Here is a 20,875-nt window from a genome sequence, read left to right on the forward strand (position 1 = left end):
TTCCACGCCACGGCTGAGAACAAAACGGGGCTTTGTCTGCAAGATTCAGGAGACGCCATTCGGTCCAATCCGCCTACAAAATCCTTCGTTTGCCAGCACCCAAGGAAAATGGAAGGGACACAGATAACACCCAGGACTGCTCACCAGCAGGAACAGAGCAGAGGCCCAGCAACAGCTTTGTGATTGGTTTGAGGGAAACCGCCTGTGTCTGGCTGACACATGGAGCTGTTACAGGAGGGGAACGCTCTGGGGAGCTCCTCGGCCTCTGCTGCCTCGTGTTTGTACCAACACTCACCACAGCAGCAGTGATAATAATCTCAAACACTCGGGTCATTTAGACGGGGGAAAAAAAAAATCCACAGAAGTCTTTTGGTTTCTTCTCAGTGCTCAATGGCTGACACTGTGTGCATTGGGAGTTGAATAAACATCAAAGATTGGAAAAGCCTTCCAGGTTTAGGTCTTTCCTCAGCTGAATATTAATGTTAAGCTTGTTCTTTTAGTTACAGAGGGAGCACTCAGGACTGGTCTGAAAATAGTCAAAAATGCACATGGAAAGGTATTTCCTGACAAGATGGAGTTTTGTAACAGGAAGAAATAAAATGACACAGTGCTGTTCTTGATCTAATTAGGGTAATCAGCCAAGCACTGAGTATCCTGAGTGAGTTTATACCTGATGTCTGAATCAAACACAGGAGGAGCACACACTTAAAGGTTGAGATTGGCAAAGCAGATGTTCGGCCCTCATCCAATAGTCCTTAAACACACATCTGTGTGGTTTGCAGGAGGACAGTGTTTCCTGAGCTGGGAGAGGATTTCTGTGAAAAAAGCCCTCCCGTGTTTATCCTACCCTGCCTCTCTGAGTACCCATTGTTAGGATTTCAGTGCAGGCTTGATGAATAGTGGGATGTTGATCTTAACAGAGCATGACCTGCTTTACTGACAAATACCAACTTCCTGTGCTAAAAAGTTACTTTGTGCCTGTTAGAACAAACTATTTCTTATATTTACATGCAGGGCATATTCCAGAAGTACAGCTGCCCAGGGAGATCCAGGGAGCGATTTACAACAGGAATATTCACACTTAGCAGTGCTGTAGCCAAATACTGGCTCAAAATAACAACTGGAAGTAAGATGAGTAAATAAATAGCACAAGGAGCTTTTCAGCCACTGTAGCAGGAAATGTCACTTTGCATTTGTCACCGATCATCTCCCACTGCTGTTGGATTCACCGTTGGTAACTGAACAGTGAGATGAAACAGCAGCCACTGAACTGTGTAGATAAAAGCTGTTTCAGGCTCTACGTGGGCTTTGGTCTCTCTGGGCCAAAACTCTCAACTGTGCCATAACTCAGCCCTCCTGGCTCCAAAGGGTCTCCTGATGAGCCCAGCCAGCCTGAGGAGATCAAAGCAGAGAGGTTGTTTCCCCAAGAGCTCTTTCCAAGCTGCCCTGGGCAAAGCTGCCCACGCTGCCGAGGGGCTGAGCAGGACAGTGGAGGGGAGTGGGCACCGCAGAGCCAGCTCGGAGAAGGGGAGAAGCTCCTGCATTGTTGCAGCCAGTGACTGCGGTCACCTAGGGTGTCCTGGTGTTTGTCCCTCCCCCTTGGCTCTGGGAATGTGAAGCAGAGACCCTGAGCTCTGTGTGGCTGCAGGTCTGCACGTCCCCAGCTCTGCCAGGCTGTGGGATGAGGAGGTGTCACGTGGGGTTGGCCAGTGTCCCCTGCGTTTTGGGGTTTGGAGCTTTGTCCCTCCTTTTGGGCTGCTGTAGGGCCTTGGCGTGGCGACGGAACTCCAGCAGAACACAAGAGCCGTGTGTGTTTGGACAGGCCTGAGGAGAAACAAGTAACAGAAAAAAAGCTATCTTCTGCCACCGGGGACCCGTTTGAGGAGCAGGGTCATGGCGCGGTTTGCTCCTCGTTTAACGAGAAATGGCGACTTTAACTGTATAAAACACATCACAGGGGGGAAAGGGGGAAAAAGCCAAAACCAAAAGAGCAGTGACCCCTGGAGATGCCGGGGATTGAACCCGGGACCTCATACATGCAAAGCATGCGCTCTACCGCTGAGCTACATCCCCCTGCCCGCGGGGCCGCTCCTGCCCGCCGCCCAATTCGGTCCTGTCCGCGCTCCCTTGTCCCCGGCGCAGGGAAGAGCAATGCGGGCACCGGGTCCCCGCCGGCCCTGGGGAGGGCTGTGGGCGCTGCAGTGTACGGACCCCTCTGTGGTCTTCACGCAACCCTGAGAAACATGGGAACGCGGTGGTTCGCACACACAAAACTGATTATTTTTTTTTTTCCGTCCTTCGGAAATTGGAAAAATTCGTGCGGGAAGAAGAAAAATGAATTTTAAGGAAAAAAGCGCTCACAACCTCCCCGTCGGGGAATCGAACCCCGGTCTCCCGCGTGACAGGCGGGGATACTCACCACTATACTAACGAGGACGGCTTATTGCCGCCTCCCTGCGCGCCTGGTCATGCCCGAGGTGACGACCCAGGACCTGCTCCACTGCTGCCGTCCTCCGGGAAGTGGTTCCCGCCACAAAATCTTGACCCACCTGAGCGCCTGCGGTGACACCGGGAGAGCCGCCCCTCGCCGGGACCGCAGCCCCGGCCCCGCTCCGCCCGGCGGCAAAAGCACGGGCCGTCACCCGCACGGGGAACGAAAAAGCTTCTGCCGAAACCCGGGATCGAACCAGGGACCTTTAGATCTTCAGTCTAACGCTCTCCCAACTGAGCTATTTCGGCGGGCGACAGCGCCCTCGCTGGCCGCGGATACGACCCCGCCCAGTTCCTCCCCCCGGTGCCGCTGCCCGTCCCCCCGCGCGGGTCCCACTCCCGCGGCACCAGCGCCCCGTTCCTGGTGTGTCCGGGGGTCGCACACCCCCGGGTACTGATGTCCACTCCACGGTCTTCAGGCACCTCTCCTGGCACGCCCTGCCCTGCCAAAAAACGCAGCAGTCCCGGTTTCACCCCGCCCCTCTCGCAGGGGGTGACGGGGCCCGGGGTTCGATTGCACGTCAGAACCCTGCGCGGGGCCGCCCGCAAAAAACGGCGTCCGGGGACAAAATGTAAGAGGGCCTCCCCGTCGGGGAATCGAACCCCGGTCTCCCGCGTGACAGGCGGGGATACTCACCACTATACTAACGAGGACGGGCGCACAGTAATGTGTTTCCGCCTTGCATTATAACGGTGCAGTCCCGCCCCGGGCGGAGCCACCGCTCCTCCCGCGGGTGCTGCGGGTCCCGGCGCCCCGCGCGGGGCTGTGCGGGGCGAGGGAGGCGGGACAAACGCGGGAGGAGCGCAGGGCGGGCGCGGTGTGACCGCCGGGCCCGGCGTGCGGGCGGCGATGTCTCTTGATGGGCTGTACAGGAATGCTTTTCATCCAGGGGATGTAGCTCAGTGGTAGAGCGCATGCTTTGCATGTATGAGGCCCCGGGTTCAATCCCCGGCATCTCCACTTTTTTTTGCCGCCTCGTGAAGCCGGTGGGTTTTTTGCTTTCTCTTGCCCCATTTTCTAAATTAGGAGCCACAATTTCCAAATAAGTTCCATAATGGCTGGGTTTTTTTTTCCCTTTCCCTCCCACAAGCACTGAGCAGTTTGCAGACTTCTGCTGCAGTTCTTGTTAGAGGAAGGCAAGACCCCCCAGCACTCTCCTGCCTGGGGTTATCACAAAGCGCTGCAGAGCTGCACTGTTTCACTTACAAACACAGTGTAAGAGGCTGGATTCCTTCTTGCTCAAGAACAAAAGTTGCTGTTTCATCAGCTTTAGATATTTTTAATGCTTACTTGTGTCCTGGCCTCACCTCTGAAGTGTGTGGGAGCAGTGGGTGAATGGGAGCAGTGGGAACAATGGACATGCATCCAACCTCTTCTCCAGTTGGCCAGCACCAGTTTTGACAGGATGTGGGCAACAGAAGGGTCCTTGCCCACACCTTCTACCACAGTGTCATAAGCAATCAGTTGAAAGGGAAGGTAACTCTACGTTTTCCTTTGGCACCTCTACCAAAATTTCTTGTTGTGAAATGAGCAAGTGGTCGAAGTCTGCCCTGCTTCCCAAAACTGGCTGCATTCCCCAAAGTGCTCCAACCTGTGAAAAGCAAGTGGCTCTCGAGCACCAGGACAAAACAGCCCTGGCCAACCATGTGGCAAAGGCCACAGGAGATCTGAGTGCCTGCAGCACTATGCCAGGAATGAGGAGAGATTTGAACAAAAATTTTTGGAAGCAAGATTAGTGGATATCCTGGAGAAATGGCAAACTCCTCAAGATGCAGGAAAAGAACGATTAGGACTGCACTGATTTGGCTGGGCCAGAGTGGATTTCTCCATAGCAGCCCCCTTGCTGCAGTTCTGGATGGGTGACTGACAGTGCTGACACACACCAGTGTTTGTGTCTGGGTCAGGGTCAACCCACCACCAGGCCCAAGGGTTCTGTCTGTGTTTGGATCTGCTGACACATGTGAGGAAGTGACTACACAGCTCCCAAATTCTGCTCACTGCACCATCCCACAAAGAAATAATTTCTCCCATTCAAACCAAGAACTTTACATATTTATTATAGTTCGTACGACTAATATAGTCCAAAGAGAAACTTCTGATTTAAAAAAAAAAAATCCATAAAATACAATGGATAAAATTATCCAAACATTAATATTACAAAGTACCAGCCAAACAGCTGGTAGGACTTCTGGGAACATGGAGGACTTCCCAGAAAAAGAGACTAACACCTGGCTCTCTTACAAAAAGGTATCGCTACAGTTGGTGAGTCCATCTGTGTCAGATTTCCAGGGAAACCCTTGGAAGCTCTCGAAACACCTTGGAGACAAGAAGTCCATCAAGAACAGTCATACTGGTGGCCAGTTCTGGGCGAGGTCATCGTGCATGGCTTCAGGGATCCACTGACGGTAGGCTGAGAGCAAATCTGGAATGGAAGCAGAGTGGTCAGACGGCTCTGGGAGTCAGGGACTGGGGTGGTTTGGCTGGAAAAACAAGGTCCTGTGGGATCACCCCACTGGGAGCAAGAACCAGCCTTTCACCACTGGGATGGTGCTGGAGCTTGGACACTTGCATGCAGATGTAACATCATCCAGTGGGAGAGAATGACTGTGAAAGTCATCACTGCATCACTTTGCTGCTGGTTCTATAAAGACCTCTTATAATCTGGTAAAAATACTGAATAAAAGCCATTTTACCTGGAAAAAAATTTTCTTTGCAAGAACCAAACACAGGGCATTACTGTTTCTCATAAGAAAATAGGAAATATCTGGAGCTTATCAAGTGAAATTGTCCACTTTTTAAATTATAATTCAACAGTGCTCGAGGTACTCCACTGATATGACTGATAATTAAGCAAGCAGAACACTTACATTTAGGATTTTTCTTCCATGCAGCCAGTAAAGCATTATGATTATCGCAATTTTCTGCAACTAGAGCCTGCAGGAGGGATTCTGTCCTGGGCTGAAGTCTGAATCAATAAAATAGTGCAATAAAACAATGTTCATTAGCACAGTTTAGGTCAGCTTTCTGAATTCACACTCCATATTTTTGAAAGGCTAAATATAGATGTATAAACACACAACCTCAGCATAGAGACGTGCCACTGGCTCAAGAAAGTTCACACTAAGTGGATTTTTCTCCAACCACAACTTTTTGTGGTTAGAAGTAGCAGCAGGTTGCTCTTATGCCTGCTATGCAGCTGCAGAGCACAAGGTAAAGCAAAAAGGTCCCATGCTGAGCTCTGGATTGACTAAAACAGGGAAACACGTGGTCACCGTGGGACCCTCAGATAACAGCAGTCACTTTTAACAAGTCTTCCAAAACCCTTCCATCCATCAACTCCATGAGAAGTCACAGAAGACTCAGAGAAAGTTTATTTTGGCAAGTGAGAGGAGGATGAGGGGAGAGAAAGGGAGTGACAGCTGACAGCCTTTTGGAGGGTCACAGGTCTCTAAATGTAATCAAACCCACGGTCCGTTGGAAACATGTTTTTGAAAAGAAAGGCAGAATAATTGGCCAAACTGCAAAGAAAAGCAAGGAAAGCAGCAGTGCACATCTGGCCATTCCTTAGAGGTGTGAGCAGTACCAGTGAGCAGCAGAGCAGAGCTCAGTGGCCAGCAGGCTGCATGTCCTCCCACACTGCCCTCACAGTCACCCAACTCTCCTGAGACACAATTTTTCTTGGTAGGAAAACTAATTTTCCTCGCCCTGCAGTTACAGCCGAGATCACTATCTGCAACACCCTTCCCAGCATTGAATTTTTTTAATTTAAAAAAGAAGTGAAAAGTGTTTGGTGGAGACAACAACCTGAAGTTTGTTTTTAACAACTTACTTGGACCATGTCTTCAGCATTATGAGGGGACTGGACAGCAGGCACTGGCTGTAAGAACCCAGCTTTTTAATGACCTGGAAGATTTTTAAGAACAAGGTAAATTAATTGTTCTGTGGAGACAACCATCCATCACCTAGCACTACTATAAATTTCCATCTCATATTCTCTTTTACCATCTCTTTCCTATCCATGTCTCCACACCAGTCTTGTCCTGACTGGCTTGTTAGACAACTCTTGTGTCTCAAAATGGACAAAGACATGAGCTAAAACTTCTTTTCCTTTGCAAAAATGATACTTGAATTTGGGGGTTTCTTTCATTCAAATACTGATTTTCATGCTTTTTTTCTAATTTTAGAGGTATCTTCCCCAACACACCAACCACAGCAAACTCCTCCATCCACCAGCAAGTTATAAGCAATGGCACACACACACACAAAAAAGTTCTCCTCCAGAAGTGGGGCTAAAAGCTTATTGATAACATCAAGGAAGTGATGCACCTGGAACACACTCACCTTTCCTTCAAGCAGGAACCTGGCAAAGTATTTGTAGCGATCAATACCTTCTGGATAATCAACTTCCACGGCAGGGAGCTGCCAGCTAACACGATCTGGAAACAAAGATCACACCAGGTCTTCTAAATGCTTGAAGAGAAGGGCACATTTCCATAGAGGTGCTAAGAGAAGTGGGAAGGACACTGCCACCACCCAGCCTTCACAGGGGGAGCAGCGGGCTCCATAAAATGCCCATTTCAATGGGAAGATGCCAACATTTAAATGCTATGAACCCCATGGAGCTGTTCAAACCACAGTGTTAAGCTCTCTGAACAGCCCAAGCTGAGCTTGGCCTTTCTGGTGTGCTGACAGCCCTGTTAAACCAGCATTACAGTGACAACAGGGCAGCTCTTGGACAAAACTACTGAGAGACACTTTAAGACACTTACAAAAGACACTCGGTCTGTGACACCGAACTCGGCCTCTCTGGGGGCAGTACGAGGGAGGAGGGTTTTCCAGAGGCTTCCCAAAGTGGCAGTATGGTGGCAACAAGGCAGGAATCCACTCAGGTTCAACTGCAGACACACCTTAGGAGGGAAAACACACTGAATGCAGGTTTGCTGCCAAGGGCCACCACTCACCAGCGGCCCCACAAGTACATGATCTCATGTCATGATCTCATCTCCAAGGATTCACTTTGTCTCATTTTTCAAGTCAACTTTTTTATGTTGTAAAAAAGCTGTTCAGAGACCAGCCCTGTCAGCTGGTGCACAGCAGCTATTTTAGAAGCTGAGCTTTGCTCCAGCCAATTCTATACAAAAAAAACAACAAACAGGCCAACTTATCCCCTGAGCCAGATCTAGAAAGCATAAGGATTCAAATCCTAGGAGTCACAACCACTCTGTAAGGAGAGCATTTAGTCACTACAGCAGGGAAACACTCTGCCAAGCGTTCTGAGTTCCTCACCAGACCTTCAGCACAAGCTGGCCCACAGCAGTCTCACCTTTCATGTACAGCTTTGTAGTCTCGACAATTTCTTGATACACCACAAACTCTGGGAGTTCTTTGAAGAGAACTGAGCTTGGGTGGATGAACACTGGGTCCTCCAGGAGAGCAGTCTGTAAGGAAGCACAAAAGATTGAAGCAGAGTAAGATGAGTTACTGGCAATCTAATTTCTTGGTTGCATCTAATTTCAGTCTCAGATGTACATTTATATGGTTTCCCTAAGCGATGGAGGTTTTTAATAGCCCATCATTTTCTGCTTCACTTTCTCTGAAGACATCAAGAACTTTGCAAGATGGACTAATGAACCTTTTCTTAGCTCTTTTAAAACAATTACTATGTGAGGACTGGGAAATTGCAACACTGCAAACTTAAATTCTAAGGAGAGAACTTGCAGGAAAGTCAGCACAGGCAGTCCCAGTGCTGCACCCAGCCAGAAGTTTTGCACAGGAGTGTCTTTCTGCCACACAGGGGAGGAGGAATTCAGCCCAATCCAGCTGTTTACCTTGTATGCATTTTTCCACTTGTCATCCAGAAGCTCTTCTGCCTGAATCCTTCGGGCAACATGATCCCCCAGCCCTGCCAGCACGATCTGCCTCAAGTACATTGCTTGAGCTTCTGTTGGGGGCTTCATCTTTGGATCTACATAGAGCCCAGCATCTGTGCAGACAGAGTTCACTGCGGGGAGAAAGAGGTGAGAAAAGTCAATAGGAAAAAAAAAAAAAAAATCAGCCGTTGATTTGTCACCCCCCCCAAAAGAAAATAAATGCAGCAATTGCTCTCAAAACCCACTTACCTGCTGTTGTCAGCTGCCCTCTCAAGCGCCTGATTTCCAGCATGGCTTTGTATCGGAGCCCGTTCTCTTCACAGAATTTGCGGGTGCACCCAGCGAACTCACAGGCCCCCACTGCCCCTGGGAGTGAACAGACAGGTGGAGAAAATGGCTTAGCTGATCAGTTTTCCTAATTAAACCAACGGTGGGACAGCTCTGACACAGTTAACAAATGCATTTCGCTGTTCCACCCGGGAGCAGCACTGGTGGGCTGCCCAGAGGAACAGCCTAGAAACTGCACCACTCAGCTTGGCCCTACAGCACGAGGATGCCTTTGGTTGTACAAAGTTGAGGGCTCAGGGTGATGGAGGAGAACAGAATGAAGTTAATGGTGAAGGGAAATCAGTACCTAACATCACCATGAGGTCCCCCAGCTTCTGCATCGGCCCCTGCCCAGCCCAGATCTTTTGCATCTGTAAAAACCTCGCTCTCTTCCCCTTCAGCTGGGCCGTCTCTTCCTCACTTACTGCTGGCCTGAAAGAAACACAGAACAGCGTCAGTGAGTGTTGTGTGTAAGTGCAGAGGGGCCCCAACATGAGAGGCATGAGCTGTGAGGGTGATGCCTCCTGTAAGGAGGGTGTTGGGCTCACCCACTGACCTGTCAAACTCTTCGAACAGCTCCCGGACGGTCATGGCAGACACGATGGTGATGGTGTAGGGCAGGCAGTCGTGCTGCCTGCTCAATGCCAGCATCTTGGCATAGCGGGGGGCTACAGGAAAAGTGGCCATTATTCTGCCCAGGGGACTAATGGGGCAGCTCAGCTTTGCTGCCAGCTGCTGCTTCAGCCTGGGGAAGGAAGAGGAAACTCATGTAATGAAGTAACGTCTGATTAGAACAAGTCTGTGTTCCTGGTTTTGGCAGCCCAATTAAATTGATGTGTTTTCCTCAGGTTTTGTTATGTGCTGGTTGGAAAGGCTGCGGGAAAGGCTCCTTTTCCTCATGCAGCTCCCACCTGCCCTTCATGGCATGCTCCCAGCACAGTCTTTCCCTGCCCAAACATAATTGGGGCCAGTAAAACAAAGAAAGTTGATTCAGAGACTGAAATGATGGCAGTTTCTGCACCAAAGCCCACCCTTGGATGTGAGGGCTGAGAAGGAAAGGAAGTGGGAGGACAGCAGTGCCCACAGGCTTGACAGAGGAAGAAATTCGTGGGGGACCACAGACATTACCTTCCCGTCACAGGGGGTTCCTTCAAGGCTCCCAGGGCTATCAGCAACTCCTCAGCTGCTGCAAGTGTTTCTGTGGGAGGTGGTGTTGGGAATGGGAAGTTGATTACCTACAGACATCATGAGAAAAAGCCCATCAGTACATCACTGACACAGCCCACTGAAAAAAGTCTGAATGCAGTAAGAAACTTTGGAAGGGAGTGAAATTCTCCCCTCTCGTTACATGTGCCAAAGAAAAACATTTAGGATGTTTGCCAGGAGCCAGAGGAAAGGACACATAATGGGAGGAAATGCTTAGAACAAGAACATTAGGAAACAGGAATACCAGAGTCACCCTTCGCTGCCAATGATTGCAGGCACCGCCTAGGGCAGGCTGCTCTAAGGTCTAAATTTATGTATTGTGCTTTCTGAAAGTGCTCCAGTATCTCCAAAACACAAACTCCTGTTTGGACAGGGGGGTTTTATACCTCTAAGAACATAAGAAATCACTTACTACCTGAACAAACATGTTTGTTAAGGCCTGTTGGAATTCAGAGCAGCTTCTGTAATTTGCGGAACCAAAATCAAGTCTCAGGATCCTAATTTCTAACACAAGGCACAGATTCAAGCAATGATCACAGAAGACATTTCTCTTTGTTTCTGACTCCTAGGGGCAACCACTTTAATGAGTGCTGTAGTACAAAGCCACTTCCACCTCACCTTTTCTATATTTAATGCCTTCATTTGCAGAATCAAGTCTTCTACCGGTCGCTTTGTTATTTCTGGAGCAGAAAATTTCTCAAAGTCCATGAAGACTGCAGAAGAGTATAACCTAGTGGACCAGAAGTGCTGCTTAGAGTCTTAAAAGAAATCTTAACTCAAAAGATACACATAAAAAGCTGGCAAGGGATTTAAAAAAAGGCCGCTTGTGTGTATTATTTACATAACTATGTCATTATTTATGATGCATATGCCTTATTCACAAGTTAGCTCGGCTTGGAGTTAAATCCATCCAGCCATGGTTAAATCTAATCTGGCCATGGAAATAAGGGTTCTCAGCAAGAGAAAGGCCCTTGAGAAGCCAAACTGTCAAACTGACATCACCAGTTCACGCTTGGCTTTATCTCTCCTTTTGAACCAAGGGCAGGCACACCCAAAGCATTCCAAGCAGCAACAGATCCCTGCGAAAGGGGCAGCAGGGTGGGGGAAGCTGGCAAATTCCTACTGACCCTCCAAAGGGCTTTTTGTTTCTCCCCAGCAGGCAGCTGACCTGTAGCAGTGCCCTGGCTCTGTGCGGCCGGCCCGGCCCGCCCGCTGGTTTGCCGAGGCCTGGGATATCCAAGTGACTCTGAACGACGACACCCCCGTGATTTTGTCGTAGAAACGTTTCTTGACCTTCCCACAGTCCACCACGTATTTGATGCCCGGGATGGTAAGCGATGTTTCAGCCACGTTGGTGGCCACAACACAGAGTCTGGTGCCAGGAGGAGGAGCCCTGAATACCTACAAGAGACAGATGGGCCTGTGAGGTGCAGCGCCAGCAGCGGAAAAGGGACAGGCAGTCGGCTTGGATGGGCTGCAAAGGGATGACGGTGCATATGGCACTGCAGGGGAAATCCAGGAGTCAGAGCCAAGACTTAACTCTTTGTCTCCAGCTCTAGAGCTCTCTGTCCAGCTCTGTGAATCCTCAGAAACACCCACAGAGGCTCCAGGCAGGGCACACACCATGTTGTGTTCAGACATGCTGTTGTCACTGCCGAAGCCAAGAAGGAACACAAGGAGCCGTACAAACTGCCACTTGGCAACAGGATCCCAACGTGCCTGGGGCCAGGGCTGATTCTGACATGCTGCAGGACTGTCACTTATCATCACTCCCAACCTACTGAACTGGCATATTAGGGAGACCCCAGCCCAAGCAAGGCCTGCCCCAATCCCATCCCAACCTGCCCATTGGGCCATTCAAGTCTGCTCATTGACAGATAGTCCAAGGTGGGAATTTTAACTCACTTGTGGCTTTAGACAACGATCACACATATCTGTAAGGATCATTTACTCACTGTGGCAATAAATCCTTTACCTTTGCCTGTTTCTCTGGTGCCAGCAAGGAATAGAGTGGGAGCACATACAGGGGGAGGGATGAATCAGATTTCTCATCTGTGAAGAAACAAACCCACATTTCAGTACACGGTACGTCAACTTCCAGGCTTAGTCCCAACATCATCTCCACAAATACCACTTCATCAAAACCAGTAAAGTAATAGGTATAAAGCTGAAACTGGAAAACCTTAACAGCCTTTTTCACAGGTCTGCTGTGGTGTCACATTAGTTCAGCAAAGGACAACCAACTAATGTCACCCATTTCACAGGTAACAGGAGAGAAGGGGTTTTTCTTTCATACGGGCCAAACCTTCTTCTGAGTCTCCATCTCCTAAATCCAGGTCAATATCAGACCCTGCAGCATCATCATCAGTGTCAGCATCTCTGTCTTCATCTCCTTCATCCACTGGTACCACAGAGTAATTGTTCAGATCAATTTTGGGGAGTGTCTGAGAAAGACAGGAAAGACAACACAGAGCATGAGGGGAGGACACAAACAGCACTTAGCATTGCTTTGAAAGCAAAGCTGAGCACTTACTCCAAACATCTGCTGACCTGAAGGTGACAGAAGGATTGCAAGATTTCATTGGTATTTTAAGATTCAGCATTTGGTAATTGTGGCAGCTGGGGGGGAGAAACCCAAGCATTTTAAACAGTATTTTGTGCCAAGCCAAGCTTCTTCACTTGGAGGACGGTGGTAAAGGGTAAAATTTCTTTACTTCAGGCCCCTTCAGCTACCAGGATACAATGTCAGTGGACAGTATATCTACAGCACCAAGATCTCCCACTAACAAAGTGCATTCAGGATGGGGGCAGAAGCCAAACTCTATCCTTGGTAAGAGATGCATCAGTCCCAATTTTGGGTAATGAACAGTGAGATGAGGAGCAGCCCTGGAGCCAGCAAGTCTGGAACTCCCTCCATTAAAGTTTTAGTGGTCAGTACTCAACCTGAATCCATCTCCTGCCCATAACATCCACAGTGTTAGTTCTCTGCTGCTCCTGCTGCAGCATCAGCAGTGTGGGCAGTACTGTTGGAACTCCTGAGGGGACACGCAGGCTACTGTTTGCAGGGAGGGACCTGCTCCTTCCTGTCTCTTGGAGGAATTCTACCCATCACACATTACCATAACTTTCCTCCGCTTCCTCGATTTCTTAAATTTTCTCATTTCTTCCACTGAGTCTTCTTTGTCATCCTCTCCCCCTACAGAAAGAGACAGTGGAACAACTGTTAGCTGAGCATGCTCCCCTCTTGGAAAAGGTAGTGGGAGGAGTCTGGTCCCACTCCCACCTTTTTGGGATTGCAAAGTGTCACAATGTGAAAGAAGCAAATAGGTTTAGGAGGCAACTAGCTCAGCTGTATAAGAATTTTTTTTGAAATTCCAGTGTCTGAAAATAACAGTCATCAACAAGCAGCAGCATTTCCACTTTAATTCCCAATAGAGTAAGTGAAGAAATGCAATGGAAGAGATCAATACACAGAAACCTTTTCCCAGACTCAAACCAGCATAAATTTAACAATCAGTCATGAAAATCATCCACAATGAACCGTTTCCCCAATCCTTTTTTTTTGTGTTTTTAAAATAAAAGCTCGTCTTTTTAGGTGCAAAGCAAACTCACTTGTCAGTGGGATAAATTCAAATTTTAACAGTTTCTATAGCATTACCTGCAGTGTTGTTTTTTTGGTATGGGAAGGCTTTCCTTAGCCTTCTACAGAGAGAGTGAACTTCTGCCTGGCCTGTTAAAAACACCAAAATCCCACCTGCAAAAGAAGAAAACACTAAACCTCAGCACAGGCATTTCACCTTGGAAAACTTCAGATCTTGTTTTTTATAAAAGACAGGTCAAATATACTGTGAAATAACAAGAAGGGATAGGGTGTTTGACCACATCTGTCTCCTACCACTCTCTCAAGAAGTTAATATAACTATGATTTAGTTGACTGGTTGTTTTCACAAGAAAAAGTAAAGTAAATAAAACCAAACAATACTTCATTGAAGTCCCATGTTCAGCTTACAAAAAACCTCACCCCAAAACAAAACAAAACACTCCAAATACCTCCCCCTTCCACCCAAAAAAACCAACCCAAAAAATTATAGACATGTGAAGTACAAAGAATTTGAGAGGTTCTCAGCAGTGACCTTACCTGAGGGCAACATTCGATGGATTTTACAGACCTTTCTGAAGCACTCTCCACTGTAATCATCCAGGGGGGTTTTCTTGTTAAAATGAACAGTTACAGGGAATTGCCTTGCATCTACCTGGAGAGGAAACACAAAGAAAGGGTTTGTTTGCTGTCATAGCTCCAGTACAATCACTGCAGTGTTCATGGGACAACTAGGAAAGCTCATGCTCTATTTCTGTTCAGCTCTTGGGTTTGGTAGCTACAGAACACCAGATCCACAGAAATTATCAGTGCTGTCTGCCCTGAACACCATAAAGCCAAACAAGAAACCAAAGCTTTTCTCCCTTTTAGATCATCAACTCAGATTGAGGCTTTCTAGTTCTCCTGAACTTACAGGTTTTCAAGATAATAAGATTCTGCCAGGGCGGTTTTCTGATAAAAGTGGAAAGAAAAACACCCAGTCCCAAAAGAAACAATAGCCTAAACAAAACAACTATTTTTAAATTGGTATCTGAAAGATTTCGGCACCAACTGGAAAGATAAAGAGTGCCCCTATTTTGTAACTGGTTTTATAAAGGCTGTACTTGAGCCAGTACATCTGAGGCAGATCCCAGGGAGGAAAACAATACCTGAATGACGGGAGGTTTAACAGAAAACAGCCTGTTGTTGTCAGTGAAATCCTCCACACGAAGGGTGGCCGACATGATGATCAGCTTCAGGGGCAGCCCTTTCTGCAGGGACACAAATCTGTCACTCTGTGCCCCACATATCTCCTCCCAAGCTCTGCTGTTGGCAGCTTATGCCAGTTCAACGATAAGCATCTTGCTCTCTACCAGGCTGCTGGTATTCAATTATCTAAGTCTCAAACTGGATGTTGCCTGAAAAGTCATCTGTTGGTACTGACATGTACTATTTTCCCCCTTTCTGTAGGCTCTGTGCTTCTTCGATCATACAGAAAGACAAGCACATTATGTGTTATTTCATCGTTTCTGTCAGATTTCCATGAACTTCCACACCACAGAGAGTCCCTCCTCTCACACAGCCTCCTCATGGCTGACATCCCCCTCCCTACACCCGTGTCTAACACAGGAACACTGCTCCTCTCACCTTCTGACGAAGGGGCACGATGCGAGACAAGAGGCCTATCAAGATATCCGTGTACATGCTCCTCTCGTGGGCTTCGTCAATGATAATGACTTTGTACTTGGAAAGAAGAAAGTCCTGGGAAGAGAAATCAATTTCACCACAGGAAGCCTCAACCAAGGACGTCTTTCAGTCAGAACACCCTACAGCTGCACAAACACTGACTCCCCATCCTCACGGCTGCATCTCTCACACATCTGAGCACAGTTTCATGTGTTCACCACACACAAAACAGCCTAGTTCTCAAGAGTCTCTTCCTCACTCTCACTTTACACAGCAAGATAACCTAATGTTTAGGGATTTGTGCAGGAATATCAAGGGTTGAGATGAAATACACCTCCGGTGCTGAAAGGGATTCTGCTTTGAAAGTTTTGGTGGCACATCCGTGCAAAGCAACTGGTCTCTCTTCCAGCTACACAAAACGATTCCCTTTTTATAACACTGAGGACAGCAACTTACCTTCTGAATCTCCTTCAGCAGCACACCATCTGTCATGAACTTGATCTGTGTTTCATCTGTAACATTCCCCTCGTATCGGATTTGATATGAAACCACTCTGCGAGGAAACACCCACAGGAAAAAGCACAGGGAGAAACAGAAAGTCCGTGACATACACAGAACACCTGAGTGTCACCTTCCAGTGAGGTCTCAGCTGTTCTTCTGCTCACCTGTGTGACAGGTTCATTTCCTTAGCGACTCGCTGGGACATGGACACCGCAGCCACGCGCCGAGGCTCCGTGATCCCGATGGTCCCGTTGGAACTAACGGGGCGAAGGAAAGAAAAGGACGGGTTTGTTTTTATTAAACTAGGAAAGAACCTAGAAAGATGACAACAGGATTTCTGCACAGTGGCTCTAGATTAAGTAGCATCGCTCACACGGTATCATTCAGATGCAGTTAGAAGGAAAAGACAGAAAGGAAGTTTTGCGTTTCCCAAATGCATTACATGTGTATTGATCTGAAGATGCATTAGCACAGGAATTTTTCCCCTGCAATTCCAGCTCACTGAACTCCAGTCCCCTTGAGCATCCCTCTGGCATTGGGGTCCATTTCAGAAGAACTCAGGCTGGGGCAGCAGCACAGAAGCTGATGCAGCTCACAGGAAGCACCTTATGAGGTGCCTGAGCTCATAAACGTTACCAAGTGCCAGATGAACCACAGCTATTTTCAAAGGTATTCTTAAGAAATACACACATTTCCTTGCAGAGGTAAACCCAAACCTCTGAAAGCAGAGGATAAATCCCTTCTGCAGGAAACAGGCAAGGGGCTTTTAAGAGAATTTTTACCTTAGAGGTTTGAAAAGATTACTTGTGCAGAGAGACTTCTGCAGGTCAGCCTCATTCCCTTCAGATTTCCTAAAAGCCCACTCAGTATGGCCATTACCACTACACAGGGAAGACCAGATTCAGTTCAGCCATACCAGAAGTGACTGAGCTCTGCTTGAGTTTTCCTTAATTCCATCTGCTGGATATAAAAGCAGATACCTACCTGGCATAACCAGCTTCATAGAGAAACTGAGGCACTTGTGTGGTTTTACCGCTTCCCGTCTCTCCGCATATGATCACAATGGGATTCTCATTAATGGCTTCCATGATGACTTGCTCTTCAGCAAGGATGGGAAGTTTTAGTCTTGCTTCCTAAACAATATAAAACACATATTTTAGTTGCATTGTGTCTCACTGCTTTTTTGTTTTCCTCAGGATTGAAAACTGTTACTTTCCTCATACCATAAGCCCACAAAAAAGAATTCTGCAAACCTTGTGGCTTGAAAAGCTCTAAACCAGCTAATATAACACCAGATGACTCTGAGAACTAGAGTCATCAAAACAGCTTCCCAGAAAGCAGCCGGCAAGTCCTGCACTTTTAATTTGTGAAACTTCAGAGTCACTTGAGTTTCTTAATACAGCACTTCAAGGGAAAACTCATTTCACAACTGTCCCAACTGTTCAGACACATGCAGAGCTTTTCCCATTTCTACAGGATGCTCTGCCTAAAACAAATGGGATAAAACCATCCAGCCCAAGATACAGCACAATGGAGAGCTAAAAGAGACTTCACAAGATTTTCCAGTGAAGGACAATAAAGGACTGCTAATAGATTTTATATATAATACCAGAGACAAACTCTTATATCCTAAAACAAACTGAGTCTTCCTATTGCTAGACCAGACAGGCTTAAAGCTCAGATCTGTACCTGAACAACTTGCCTGAACAAGGTCACTCTGCTGCTGGGCCAGATTAGCAAGAGATGCAAGACAGTGCTACAGTGTCTGTAGGGGCCCAATCCAATGGAAAATACCACCATTCCCAACACCTTTGGCGAGCACTGTACTGTTCACAGAGCCTCACCTGAATCTCAGGAGACCTGTCCACTGGGATGAACACTGCAGGCTTGCAGGATGGTTTGTTGGAGGCTCTCTGGGAAGCTGGAGCACTGGGACCAGCTGGAGGCTGTTCAACTACTGCCTTCCTCGCTTCTTCCTCTGGCTTTTCAGCAGCACTCACAGCACTGGCTGAGCACTTCTCAGTTTCTTGTTTCTGCTCTTCCTCCTCCTCCTCAGAGCTACTGGGCTCTTCCTCAGGCTCCGATTCTGAACCTGAGCTGTGCCTTCTCTTGTTGGCACCACTGATGCTTCTGATCTTTTCAGGTACATCAGTCCTTGGCTCCTGTATCACCCTAGAACAAAACATGAACACGTGAACTAGGTTTTGATCAATATTTTCCAGCATCTCAAGCCAGACATGATTTCCACACGAACCAGGATCTCCATTCCTGGAGGTTTCCACAACTCTGCCAGGTAAAGCCTTAGCTGACCTGATTGCTGTATTTCTACCTAAGCAGGTTCTATCCTGGTATTTATTCATTTCTTCAGATGGCACCTTTGAAGTCTAATTATTTCAACTTCTGCCAAAATACAGCTCTTGATAAATCCAGCAACTATGGACCACATCAGTAGATGTTTTCCAATACAAGAAAAAAATGCTTAAGTAAATGTTTAAGTTAAGTTAAATGTTTATCCACCAATTTTGTAGTTTAGCACAATTTGTAGGAGTCTGCAGATGTAACCCTCAGCCACCTTGTCCCCTATGAAAGGAAAGACCAAGTTCTTTTAACTAACATCCTTTCAAACAAGAAAATATTATCCAGAAAAGAATATTATCAGATAAAACCCAGAAAATTATTTCACTCCATCCATTCCATGTTTGCAGCAAGAAGAAAAAAAAAAAATCAAGGAAAAGCAGCTCAAAATGTTGCCGTTCAACCACAGCAACCAACCACAACGGTCCTTCCCAAAAAAACCCCTTACCTTTTAGCCTGATACATGCGCTCCCCAATACCCAGTTTGGAAGTCGTGTACAGGAGTTTCATTTCTGCCTCAGAAGCCTGGACCTCGTTCAGCTTGCTCAGCCACTCAGCTCGCTTTTTGAGGAAAAACAAAAAAATCAGTGCTTACTGTCACCAGGAAATAATTTCATTTCAAGATTTGCACTTGAGCACTACAGGGTGTGCTCTGTGCTCTGGCAAATCCTGCTGTGAAGTTGTAAAGACCTTCCTGCTGTTACATGGTCAGACCTCCCCGACGAAGATTTCAGCTCTACACCAGAGCAAAAATAGAAATGGGGACTTGACATCACTGCAGCGAGCAGCTCAGCTGCACCCTTCAAACACAGGGGAGAAAATGGATTTGAACTAACGTGCTGGAATGAGGGCTGGAGCAATGGGAGCCTCCCTTCAACTGCCTCATGTGGGACATGGCACTAGCAGGGGGTCAGGCAGCCACAGTTTTAAAGTACCTCCAAAACCAGAGTTCCTTTGTCAAAGCATTATTCAGACACTAAAAAGAACAGGAATTTTGCCTGGAAAGGTTTTGTAAAGAAAGAATGCTCTATTTCCATGCAGAAAAAATACAAAAGCTAGAAATAAGTACTTCAGGAGCACCAGCAGAAGCAGAATTAGGGGTGCATCAAACTTTGCGTTCTGATTGTATGAGCAGGACAGAGCTGCTCATACAACCCACTTCATGGAATGCTTTTAAAATGTAATCATGTCATTGACTCTGCCAGCCACTTGTCTACTTCCCAACACTTGTCTACTTGGTCAGGAATGGGAACCTGAGCCAGAAATGGTGTGTTCCTGCAGCACCTGACTCACTGGGAAGGAGGGCAACGCTCTTCACCACTGGAGCTGCACTCACGAGCCCATGGGTGGTGCATCTTCAACACAATGCCCAAAAAAGGGGTGGCTGGTGGTGTTGTAACATAAACTTCAGCACCTGCATGTTTGTGAGTTCTGCTCATCATCGTGCCATTTTCCACACACTGATATTAAATTATCACTTTAAGAGAAGTGACGAGCCTGGAGTTGCCAGCAAAGCAACAACATACCTCTTTTTTCTTCTCCTTCTGCTCCAAGACTTTCTGCAGGTTTTTCTTCTGTTTCTTGCTCAGGGGTTTCTTCTGCTTTTGCACAACACAGGCAGATTTTTTCTTCTTTGCTTTTTTTGCTGGCAGGACCAGGGCATTGCTTTCATCAATTCCCTTCAGCGTTGCTCCATCTGAAATCAAGTCTTTGATTATCCACCGGCGCCAGGTGGACTGTTTTCAGCACACTGCTTAACAGCCTTATCACACACCAGGACAGATTTTGGTGTTTCAAACAAACACAACCCTCGTGTCCAGCCAAAAAAAATCCTGCAACATCAGCAGGGGCAAAAGACCACAAAACTGTGGATTAAATAACCCTGAGCTTACTATAGCCCTGAGGGAAATTTTCCATGACTTATGTAACAACACTCTGCAATTTTTGTCTTTTTACTCAAATCCCCAGGATCAGGGGGCAGCACATGGCACAGCGTGCCTTGGGGTGACTCTGCAGTCTCCTGCCTTGCCCAGGCACCAGTGAATTTTAATGCTAAAAATCTGCATTACTAAATTCTGAAAAATCAAAATAGTATAATAAACGTGGGGTTTTTATAAAGATAACATTTGAGAATGCAAATGTTAAACATAAAAACACTTTAAATAATTGCTTTAATAAATAATGGAACCACTGGTTGTCCTGAGTTGGAAGGGACCCCGCGAGGATCATCGAGTCGAACTCCTGAATTCCCTGAAGGCAGTAATGCTCCAACAGAGCCGTTAATGCAAAGCCTGCAAGTCTTTGCATTAGACTCAGAATCACTGAGGCTGGAAAAGACCTCTGGGATCATCGAGTCCGACCTGTGGCCGAACACCACCCTGTCAGCTGGACCATGGCACCAAATGCCACATCCAGTCGTTCCTAAACCACCTCCGTGGATGGCGACTCCAACATCTCCCTGGGCAGCGCGTTCCAGGGAGATCCTTTAAAATAACATTAATGCCTCCAATAAAAGCATAATAAAAATATAGCAAAGGCATGACAGTAACTCCAATCTTAGCAACTCTGCGGCCCCTTCAGCCCGAGTTCTCAGCAACGAATGCAACGCCCGGGAGAAGCCGGGCCGGGTCCCGCCGCACCTCCCAGCTCCAGCGGCAGCTCCAGCGGCTCGGCAGGCGGCGGCGGCGCGGCGCCCTGCGGCAGCCGGGCCTTCCAGTTGTGCCGGCGGCGGGCACGGCCCATGGCGGCGGATACACGACGCACGACCGGTCACGACACACGACAGGACCCAGCACCGACCCACGTGCGGCTCCTGCAGCCGCCACTTCCGGGGGGCGCGGGGGTCTCGCGAGAAGGGGCGGG

General features: G+C 47.6%; 1 protein-coding gene and 5 non-coding genes across 6 annotated transcripts; 1 reads left to right on the forward strand and 5 right to left on the reverse strand.

The window, feature by feature from the left end:
* Positions 1 to 2,001: 2,001 nt before the first annotated feature.
* On the reverse strand, positions 2,002 to 2,073 carry TRNAA-UGC. Its single transcript has one exon. It is a non-coding gene; the product is annotated as a tRNA-Ala (tRNA).
* A 291-nt stretch (positions 2,074 to 2,364) lies between these two features.
* On the reverse strand, positions 2,365 to 2,436 carry TRNAD-GUC. Its single transcript has one exon. It is a non-coding gene; the product is annotated as a tRNA-Asp (tRNA).
* A 230-nt stretch (positions 2,437 to 2,666) lies between these two features.
* Positions 2,667 to 2,739, reverse strand: TRNAF-GAA. The gene has a single exon. It is a non-coding gene; the product is annotated as a tRNA-Phe (tRNA).
* A 333-nt stretch (positions 2,740 to 3,072) lies between these two features.
* Positions 3,073 to 3,144, reverse strand: TRNAD-GUC. Its single transcript has one exon. It is a non-coding gene; the product is annotated as a tRNA-Asp (tRNA).
* Positions 3,145 to 3,379: 235 nt separating this feature from the next.
* Positions 3,380 to 3,451, forward strand: TRNAA-UGC. The gene has a single exon. It is a non-coding gene; the product is annotated as a tRNA-Ala (tRNA).
* A 1,084-nt stretch (positions 3,452 to 4,535) lies between these two features.
* Positions 4,536 to 20,770, reverse strand: DHX37 (DEAH-box helicase 37). The gene is made up of 27 exons (XM_032706147.1): positions 20,653 to 20,770; positions 19,540 to 19,709; positions 18,462 to 18,574; positions 17,503 to 17,830; positions 16,643 to 16,791; positions 15,823 to 15,915; positions 15,614 to 15,710; positions 15,119 to 15,232; positions 14,641 to 14,742; positions 14,033 to 14,147; positions 13,553 to 13,648; positions 13,014 to 13,090; positions 12,200 to 12,338; positions 11,870 to 11,946; positions 11,063 to 11,295; positions 10,513 to 10,624; positions 9,817 to 9,923; positions 9,245 to 9,433; positions 8,996 to 9,120; positions 8,611 to 8,727; positions 8,320 to 8,492; positions 7,815 to 7,929; positions 7,261 to 7,398; positions 6,833 to 6,927; positions 6,321 to 6,394; positions 5,359 to 5,456; positions 4,536 to 4,913 (listed from the first exon to the last, which is right to left on the reverse strand). Exons 1-27 carry the CDS (start codon positions 20,753 to 20,755, stop codon positions 4,837 to 4,839), a joined length of 3,426 nt encoding a protein of 1,141 aa, XP_032562038.1. The 5' UTR covers positions 20,756 to 20,770; the 3' UTR covers positions 4,536 to 4,836.
* Positions 20,771 to 20,875: the final 105 nt, after the last annotated feature.

This window comes from Chiroxiphia lanceolata, chromosome 18 (genome assembly GCF_009829145.1).
Source record: "Chiroxiphia lanceolata isolate bChiLan1 chromosome 18, bChiLan1.pri, whole genome shotgun sequence".
Taxonomy (NCBI): Eukaryota; Metazoa; Chordata; class Aves; order Passeriformes; family Pipridae; genus Chiroxiphia; species Chiroxiphia lanceolata.